Source organism: Podarcis raffonei, chromosome 3, assembly GCF_027172205.1.
Source record: "Podarcis raffonei isolate rPodRaf1 chromosome 3, rPodRaf1.pri, whole genome shotgun sequence".
In the NCBI taxonomy this organism is placed as follows: Eukaryota; Metazoa; Chordata; class Lepidosauria; order Squamata; family Lacertidae; genus Podarcis; species Podarcis raffonei.
In genome coordinates, this window is record NC_070604.1 from 100,323,338 (window position 1) to 100,333,635 (window position 10,298).

Genomic DNA, 10,298 nt, shown 5'->3' on the forward strand with positions numbered 1-10,298 from the left:
AGTGCCCGTCCACAGTTAATTTCGTGTGTTGTGAATGTAGCAGCAAACATCCATACATCAGTGGGGGTAGAGGGGAAGCTGTGGCAAACATGGTCCTTAGCTGTATTTGGCACTAAGAACTATGGATATCTGGCACCACACACCTGCTCCTTCTAGCTGATGTTACCTTCCATTTCTTATCAGTGGTACACATAAAAGATTCATATGTAGAACACAGTGACTCTTATAATAAAATCCCTATTGTGAACAAAATACAGTCGTACCTTGGATCCCAAACGCCTTGTGAGTCGAACATTTTGGCTCCTGAACGCCGCAAACCTGGACGTGAGTGTTCCGGTTTGCAAACGTTCTTTGGAACCTGAACATCCAACGCTGGTTCCGTGGCTTCCGATTGGCTGTAGGAGCTTCCTGCAGCCAACCGGAAGCTGTGCCTTGCTTTCCAAACGTTTTGGAAGTCAAACGGACTTCTGGAACGGATTCTGTTAACACCTTTTCTAAGAGTTATATAGAAGGAAGTACAGGTTATTAATACAGTTGGTTGCAGATGGTTTACAAATTCAACAGTACTCTGCTAAGGGCCTCTTTATATTATGCTGTTCATATTGAAGTAAATATTCTGATTATAAGCAACAGTGTCAGTAGCATAATTTAAAACCTTTTTTCCATGTACAGTGATACCTCGGGTTGCAGACGCTTCAGGTTGCGTTTTTCGGGTTACAGACCCGCCGAAACCTGGAAGTAGTGGAACGAGTTACTTCTGGGTTTTGGCGGTTGTGCATGCACAGAAGTGCCAAATCGCAACCCGCGTGTGTGCAGACGCAGCGCTGCGGGTTGCGAACGTGCCTCCCGCACAGATCACGTTCACAACCCAAGCGTCCACTGTACAGCAAGACATGATACACAAACAACAGATAACACAACTTCTGTCAAGTGTCTGTTGTCCACAATCTCTTCCGAAACATCAGTGTTTTTTTTGAGAATTAATCTGGTCGAAAAGCAGGCTCATTAAAAACTAGTTCATTACAGGTCCATTTAGTGATGGGCCAATGGCCGTAATAAAGATCAATACAATACAATACAGGTCCATTTAAGAAACAGTATATTTCTCTCTAACAGAATGACATTGTTACATTTAATTTCAACTCTAGGGGGTGGGATCTTCAGACCAGGCATTTAGGATTTACTTGTTGATTCTTCTACTTGAGGCAGTGTGTCCCAGACAGGTCTCTGGATATGTTCAGGAAGTCTTTCTAGTCTTGTCTAAAAAGAAAGTATCAAAAATGAGGTTAAAAAAATCGTGCATGTGCAATAGCCATTTTTATGCTAGAACAATCCTAGCACGTTTCTGTGATACTTATATGATTTCTGTGTTTCTATAAGTTTCTGTGATACTTATATTCCTAAAATTCAACACATGTATGACATGCAGATAGGCTACCAAGTGGCAAAAATCCCATTTTGTCCGATAAATGATAAAACTACAGAACAGTTTATACTACAGAAGCAAGAACAAAGTTAACTAATACCTTTTTTACTTCCATAGCAACCCCTTCAGGTAGGTTTCGTTGAATGTATTCCAAGTAAACATTGGCTGTGCTGCCGGTTAAATGCTTTAACTGAAACAAAAACAGTATTTTAGTTCTCACATAGCAATGAATAAGACATGGGCTAAAGGAAACCAATCTGTAGGCTGTATCTGGCTTACTTTTCCCCAGCTTTTGCAGCCCTACTTGGACCAATATAGATACCACTGTTATGACCATTCTAGGTCAAACATTAGAGTGTTTCTAGGTCAAACATTAGAATATGGCTCTCAAGCTATTCACCACCTATTACGTTTAATGTTTTACACACGAGTATGTATGTGCATGTGTATGATGAAAGAGGGGGTAGACAGCTGTTATTTCCTGAATAATAATAAAAATGTTAATCTGTTTGCTAAGCACGTCTCTTATTTAAACATACAGCTCTTCACTCACCTGCACGTGGCGGTAATGCGTTCTCATTTCATACTGAACTCTGTGCTTCTTGAATATGTGCACTGATTTTAGAAGAGTGAATCGTTCTATCTTCTTTGGAGGTTCTTCTCTAAGAGATACAGCAGTTTTCATAGAATCATTGGTCATTTTAGTATATTCATTTATTTCTGGAATTACAGCCACTCCACTGACAGCTTTCAACAATGAAGCTGCCTGGCAAGCAGTGGGGAGCAGGGAGAGAAACAACTGAGCCTCCAACTCAACTGATTGGCCTTTGTGGCTGTATGCAAAGAGATGCACGTAACCTAAGGTTTGGGGGGGGGGATCATGGAAATGGGCAAGGGAAAACCTCATTAAACTAAAGCCAGTAGCAAAACCCTTGCTGACTTCAAGAACTTTTGTCAACAATTTAAATATGACAAAACTTTTTTTATATAAAAAATCTTAACAGTAATACTGCTAGTTAAAATCATACTTTTGAGCAAATATGCATTGCCTAAAACACAAGGTTACTTCTACCTTCAGAAACATTGAACTGTTGTTCAATATGATAGATTTCTTAGCAACAGCAGCCACAAGATGTTGTACTTCTGGACTGTAAATTTGCAAGAAGGTGTCTTGCATAATTTACTAGTCCTTAAGCAGATTATCTAATAGTCCATATTCCAAAGTTAGAATCAATGAGCTCAACTGTCTGTTTATGACTAGAGTTATATCCCATCTTAACTCCAATGAGTTCCAACTGTCATATGTGGTTCAGCCCTCCATATTTTATCCTTGCAACAACCCTGTGATGTGGTTGGCTGAAGGTCAACCAGTGAACTTTGCAGCTGAATGAGGATTTTGAACTTTAATCTCACAGACCCTTGTCTCTAACCACTGCACCACACTTGCCCTCAAAATTATATAAGGGTAGTAATTTGATATCCTGGATTCTTTCCAATCAATAAAACAGTTTTAGTGTGCTTTATGCATTCTCTCTTGTTTTTCAAATGTCAATGAAACCATTAGATTTGAAAGCATTAAGCTAAGATGCAATTTTGCTAAGTCTTTTATCTACAATTATCCAGCTATAGTTGGATAATTGGTTGGACCAATTAGAAAATGAGATTTTAGAATTACTAACTACAATGGATAATTGTACTTACACTTTTTCTATGGAGAGACCAAGTTCTTTAGCTGCAAGCACCATGAAATACTCATAACTGTCCAACACCATTCTGTCATGACCTTTCACCAAAACAGCCAGTTTCTTATATAACACGTCTGGTTCATCTGAAACAGATACCTGGATGTAAAAACAATGAGAAATAAGCAAAGAAGCACTCATATTTTAAGGCTTGGCAGCCTTAATGCATGGTTCATTAAAGTCTTGTTTTAAATAATTGAGTTCAAATTAAGTTGTTATATGCATTTTTTGTGCCCCAACATTGTTTAAACCTTATCAATATACAGTGGTACCTTGGTTCTTCCAGGAGTCCATTCGACTCATGAAACCATTCGAAAACCAAGGTGCGGCTTCCGATTGGCTGCCGGAGCTTCCTGCACTCAAGCGGAAGCCGCGTCTGATGTTCAGCTTCCAAAAAATGTTTGCAAACCGGAACACTTCCAGGTTTGCGGCGTTCAGGAGCCAATTTGTTTGGGAGCCCAGCCGTTCAAGTACCAAGGTACAACTGTATAAAAATGACTTTGAACTTACATGGGGGTTACATTCTGGGGATAGCGCATAAAGCCAAAATTGCACATAGCCAAAACACAGGAATAAATGGCAGGTGGGAAAACCAATGTATTTTGTTTTCAGGATGCCCGCCCACTTTCCATCCCCTTTTATTTATTTATTTTTAATTTGCCAAGTACGTAAAGCTGAATGTGCACAAGTTCAATATGCATAAGTTGTAAAGTACCTGTACTCCCAATCTCAAAGTTAATATTTTTCAGAACATTTTATTAGTTACTGGCAAGATATAAGAAGTTCAAAACTCAAGACTTACCAGGGATTTTTCCTTGAGCTGCTGAATATTGGTGTGCACGCCTGAAAACTGAAACCACATCAAGTGATTGTTGCTGAAATAGGAAAAAGGGATGTGTGTGATAATATCACGACAGGAGCAATATAAGAAAATGAGTGTTTTAAGAATTTAGCTGGAAGTGATAAACTTACTGAAGAAAGCTACATTGCTTTAGTGGAACTCTTCTTGTTAAAAGGCAAGCCTCTGGTCCCTAAGAACATAATATAGGATTGGTATGTTAAGATAGCAATGTTGCTACATTGTTGGCCAGCTACTTCAGCTTTCCAGATTTATTTAGTCAAATAAGAAAATAAATACCTAGATGCCCACCCCCATCTAAAATACATTAGAAAAAGTGGGCAGTTGATGAGAAAGGAGACTTTATTTAGAACATTATTCATACAAAAGGCAGTCCACAATTACAAACTATCACATCAGTTCTTTCTAGATTCCTCACGTATTCTGTAACTGTCACAACTGGATCTTCTACACACAATCCCCTTCAAGGCCTTCATGTTTAAATGGGCTGCTGCTCATCCATTGAGGCCAAACCTGCCCCCTCATAAGCACAGCATTTCCCACTCATTGCCCCCTGGCTGCTTTTGGGGTTTCTTAGCAGTAGATTCCGAACCTGATGTAGTAAAAGCTGTAAAGGGCAGCAGTGCAACAGGAGGGGGAAAGGGCAATAGCATAGCTACTTCCCTTACCAGGCTGCAATGACATGGAAGCATCTATGTCCCATGCTTCTCTATGAGATACGCACATCAGTCCATAAGCAGCCACCAATAAAGTTTGCCACTGGGATTCTGGGAGTGCTATGCATTCTGAAACATATGAGAAAAGCCAGGCAAAACCACAGCAAATAGGTATTTTTCCAGTGTGAAGGTGGTCACCGGGAAAACCTCTTTGAATGTTGCCTGATAAAAGACAGATAAAGGTGCTGGAGACTTACTAACGCAAAAGTGACAATGACTATTTTTCTCTTTTGTTTACTATGTCAACTGAGATGAATGGCAAAGATACTCAAAGGGTTTAAGAGATCACCATTTAAGCAACAGACCGTTGCTTTAGTGTTGAATAATTCCAATAACTTAGAGCCATTGCCAGTAAAAGCTTTTAACAATTTTCCATTGCAAAGACTCGAATGCAACCCTGCAAAGTAGGCTAGGTTGGCAGTGTCTGGCCCAAGGTGAATTTTGTGTGAATTTTGTGGCTCAGTAGGCATTTGAACCCGGGTCTCCTAGTTTGCACATACGTATTTACAGTATGCGTTGCCAGTTATTACAGCTGCAGTAACCTCGGAATGCTAATCTTTCCAGTGCAGCTTACAGAAAAACCATCACACCACAGCAAACGATATCAACGTATAACGCTTTCTCACGGGTCCCCGTGGTGGGGAAGGGATAAAATCCTGCGGGAGCAGACCCGTCGCTGAGGTGGTCCTTCCCACATAAAAGCCCAGCTCTGAGGTGACCATCTTCGCCAGCCTCCTTCTCCTGGCACATCCCTCCCGCTCAGATATATATTATCCAAAGGCAGCTCCGACGTCGGCTTTTTAAGATTATCACCCTATATTTAGCGGCTTAGACATTAACTTATACCGCCCCGGGGAGCCTCATCGCTGCTCAGCCGAACCCTGCCCCTAGGGACGCCACAATCACCTTCCAGAGCCGGCACAAGAAGCTCATTCCCCTCCGCGCCGCCATCTTGCCCTTCCTCAAGCAACTTCCTACGGCCATGACATCATAGAGTTCAACTTCCTGTAGGGTCTGAGCGGCGGCGTCGATCTCTATGGCCCTGGGATACAGCTAATCGTAGAGTTCTCCAGCCAAAGAAACCATAGAGGCGTAAACAACAAAAGTTCCTCCTCTGGTCGTGCGACTTTCTCGCTAGAGCGGCAAAAGCTGCAGCTGCTCATTGCTGCAGTGCCTTTGGCAGCAATGTAACAAAAAACTACCAGGGCTACAAGCAGATCTTCCAGTGTGGGGAAAATTTGATTATTACTATTTTATTTTAAGAACTGCGGCATTTTATTATTAATCATCATGATCATCTTAATGACCTGCAAATTTCCCCTGCTCCAGGAAGGAAAAAACAATCTAAAATTTCCCTTAATATTGCGAAAGAATGGTTAAGGTCCATATTCCAGAGTCTTGAGGATGAATTGGGTTTTGGAACTACAATTCCCATCAACCTCAGCATCAAGGATGATGGGAGTTGTAATCCAACAGAAGATGGGAAAGACGCAGGTTGCCATCCCTGCTCGCAAAAACCCTACCGGCATAGTCAGTGGTTCATAAATGACTTGTAAATGGCATTCGGAGAGCAACCTTGCGCTGCAGCTCTGGGTTCTAGCTACAATGCTGAGCTGGGAGCGGGGGATGGGGATGCTGAAGAATTTGTTACTATTATTCATTAAATTTATATACCACCTTTCATCCGCGGATCACAGGACTGCTTACTGTATAAACACACAACGCCACATAACACAATAAACAAAACAATAACTCCTCCTCTTGCCCGTTTAAAAGGCCACAGATTTTTAAAATTTAGCCAAAGGTCTGGGAGAAGGGGAAAGTTTTTGCCTGGCGCCTAAGAATATGTACAGCTATGTAATGTTACTCCAGGATTTAACTTCTGTCTGGTTGCAGATTGGGGTGGAGTTAAGTTTATTACGGCTTATTATGATCTCCATCTTTCAGAACAGTTGCTACTTAAGGCCGCTTTGATAAAGGCTTTAATAAAGAAACATTTTCTTTATCAAACAAAACCACCCCCACCCCACCCCACCCCACCCTTTTGTACACACAAGCAGGATTGTTAAATAGTACTTTAAAAGGCTGCTAAAGACATGAGTTTTGTAGCATTGATTAATGTTGTATGCTTTAGTCACACCCACTGAAATTAACGGACATGACGGAGGCCAGTTAATTTCAGCAGGTCTAATCTGCACAGAACCACACTATGGTTTGCAGCTCCTTGCATTTGTGTTGTCAACACGATGTTACCCTCAAATAACACAATATTATTATTATTATTATTATTATTATTATTACAGTGGTACCTCAGGTTACATACGCTTCAGGTTCCAGACTCCGCTAACCCAGAAATAGTACCTCGGGTTAAGAACTTTGCTTCAGGATGAGAACAGAAATCGTGCGCAGCGGCAGCAGGAGGCCCCATTAGCTAAAGTGGTGCTTCAGGTTAAGAACAGTTTCAGGTTAAGAACGAACCTCTGGAACGAATTAAGTACGTAACCATAGGTACCACTGTATTATTTTTAAAACAGAAACAACACTGATCTTGATCCTTCCCCCAAGGTCAAAGACAAAAAGCAACACCTACTTGGATGACCAGTAAAGGCTGAAGTTGCTCCACAAATACCTATGGGTGTGGATCAGGTAAAGATAAAGGGACCCCTGACCATTAGGGCTGCGGCACTCATCTCGCTTTATTGGCCGAGGGAGCCGGCGTACAGCTCGTCCGGGTCATGTGGCCAGCATGACTATGCCACTTCTGGCGAACCAGAGCAGCGCACGGAAACGCTGTTTACCTTCCCGCCGGAGCGGTACCTATTTATCTACTTGCACTTTGATGTGCTTTCAAACTGCTAGGTGGGCAGGAGCAGGGCAACGGGAGCTCACCCCATTGGGGGGATTCGAACCGCCGACCTTCTGATCAGCAAGTCTTAGGCTCTGTGGCTTAACCCACATCATGGGTGTGGACTGCTCTGCTCTAATTCAAATGTGTGCTGGGGTGGTGGTGAGGCAGCCGAACAACTAAATAATGCTCAAATGTGGACACAGCGTTAGCTGGATGCAACTGTCAACAAATTTAATATGAACTTCAGGCATCTGATGAAGTGGGCTATAGCCCACAAAACTTCATGCCACAATAAATGTGTCAAATCTTTACAGCGTCACAAGTCTCTTGTTTTTGGTACATGAGACAAGCACAGATAATCCTCTGGAAATGACTGAAATGCTAGTGTGGCGGTTATGCACACGCCTATTCTTTCTCACATATCTAGCGGAGCACTACCTCTAAGTTTGGGGGCCCATTTTGGTACAGGCAACTCAGATAAACATCCCAACTTTTAAAAAATACTACATATTTCAAATGAAGATTAATTTATTTAAAAGAATTCTTTTGTCACGTGAACAAGGAAAAATCAGCAAAGTACATCTTATCAAAAGTATAAAATACTGTTCTGTGGCAGCGTTATGTTGGATCCCTTTGATTTTACAAATACAATATTCTGTCGATTTAAGAAAAAGCTGAAATATTTCTATATAGTACACAGTGCTCTCATGAACTAACTGGGATTCGTGCCCCCTCCAAAGAAACAAAAACGAAAGGGGGAAAAGAAAGAAAAAAACACCATGGCACATCATCGTATGAAATTAAACATTTTAGTGCAAACCTGAATAAAATTACACCCTGAAGTTAAACCACATGCAGTTCAGGTGCAATTAAGCCGTAACAGGCAAAGTTTTCTTTACAAAAATAAAAAGAACTACATTAAAATGTTTATTATTTTATCCCCAAAGAACATTCTTTACACTACACTGTAACTCTGAAATTATTTACAGCTTTTCTGTAACAATATAACAGCAGTTAAATATGCCTGAAAATAAGATTTCCTCCCCCATAAAATAGATTTTTTCTTATGTTATGTACAATTTTTCTCTAATTCTTTACTGGAATTATACCACAATAAACATGAAACATTAACAAAAAGGGAAATAAAAGGTCAGATTTTCCAGCAAAATGTTGACCATATTTAGATGTTATTTATCACTGCAATTGTCTTAGAAATACAGAACCTATGTATAGAAGTTAAACAAGGATCAATATTTCTTCCAGGAATTATTTTGAGATTCTCTTTGGTTATTTTAAGCCACATCATTTGCTCCACAATACTTTTTCAAGATGGCAATTTCCCCTGTAACACCTTCCAGTGTGATGTAAGACTACTACTAAAGGACAACTTTGTGGTTATAAATCTGAAGGAAAGGCCTATACATCGCAATCTCACATTGGAGAAATCATTGCTCGCTGACAAGAATATGTATCACTCCAAACCTTCCATGTTTTAACAAGTCCTGACCTAGAACAGACATTTGTTACATGGGCTTGTTGGTGTAATGCTGCATCATATAGTCAAATATAAACTCAATGAATCTGTTTGGAAGGAACTATTGTTATATACGCATTAGCCTCCTCTCCTTATTTATTGGTTACAGATCATGCATATGTCATAATAGGCTTCCAAACACTTGCAACCCGATTGCCTAGGTCTGTCCAACTGGTTTCAAAGAATAGCTCAGCTGGTCTTTCCTGCGTATTACATTTAGATTCTGTGTTACCCTGTTAAACTGCAAATACAAGAAATCTTCGTCCATGTAATTGTACTTTAATGGCAAATGAATTAGTTAAACTGATTGGTCTAGATTTGCACTACAGGAAAGAATATACATTGGTAAGATTTCAGCTGATGCCCTCTGCTGTGTTAGCCAGGCAATACCACAGCATTATTGCATTTGTGATGAGGAAGCAATGGAAGACAGTCTGTGGCACCTATTTAGTTTGTTCTTGTTTTATCCTAAAGGTACAATGATTCCTTTGCCTACTGAAGGAGTATGTCAACTGGTAAAATCAGCAGAAATAATATTTTTTTCCATTGCAAACAGGATAGAGATCTCTGTGGCTATGTTTGCCTTGGCTGCTACAAAACTTTTGACAAAAAAAACTGGATGCTTGTGTAATTAGTTGCCTATAGGCTGGATATATTTTGTTTTAGGATGCTCCTCTATTTTTTGTTTTTGATGCATTTTTTTTACCGCAACCACATGTAACTGTTATGGCCAATGGCTAAAACAAATAATCAGCGAGCTGATCAGATACTGACCTACACAACAACACCATTATGCCAGTCCCCTGCCAAGCTGCTAACGACAGAATCCGATTAGATTACAGATGGAAAATACACAATCCCTGGCTACTGATAATTCCTAAGGGTCTGTCCCAGTAGATGCCAGTCAATGAAAACTGGGAGGGACATTACATTCCTTTTGAAAATAATAGCGAGAGAGAGAAAATATTCTGCTCAGACATCCAGGTACTAGCATCTCACTAAGAACACTGCAAATGTCACTTGCCAGCAAACATTTCATATGAGAGCAGGCATGCTTATAGGTGTCACGTTAACTCCCTACATTAGCTAACCCCTGGAAATGGGTCAACCATGCAAGGCTGTCAGTGATCAGCTGGACATATGAGAAGCATCTCACACAGCATGCAAGTTGCC

General features: G+C 40.6%; 1 protein-coding gene across 1 annotated transcript; it reads right to left on the reverse strand.

Moving 5' to 3' along the window:
* Window positions 1-1,082: 1,082 nt before the first annotated feature.
* On the reverse strand, window positions 1,083-5,760 carry MRPS10 (mitochondrial ribosomal protein S10). The gene is made up of 7 exons (XM_053383288.1): window positions 5,650-5,760; window positions 4,141-4,199; window positions 3,971-4,043; window positions 3,128-3,267; window positions 1,980-2,088; window positions 1,527-1,616; window positions 1,083-1,260 (listed from the first exon to the last, which is right to left on the reverse strand). The coding sequence occupies exons 1-7, from the start codon at window positions 5,725-5,727 to the stop codon at window positions 1,174-1,176; spliced, it is 636 nt and encodes a 211-aa protein (XP_053239263.1). The 5' UTR covers window positions 5,728-5,760; the 3' UTR covers window positions 1,083-1,173.
* Window positions 5,761-10,298: the final 4,538 nt, after the last annotated feature.

Coding starts and splice junctions, on each gene's coding strand:
- MRPS10 (XM_053383288.1), bottom strand. CDS start 5,727: ATGGCCGTAGGAAGTTGCTTGAGGAAGGGCAAGATGGCGGCGCGGAGG. Junction 2,089..3,127: donor GGTCTCTCCATAGAAAAAGT/GTAAGTACAATT, acceptor TGTATCTCTTAG/AGAAGAACCTCCAAAGAAGA. Junction 1,617..1,979: donor CGCATTACCGCCACGTGCAG/GTGAGTGAAGAG, acceptor TTTTTGTTTCAG/TTAAAGCATTTAACCGGCAG.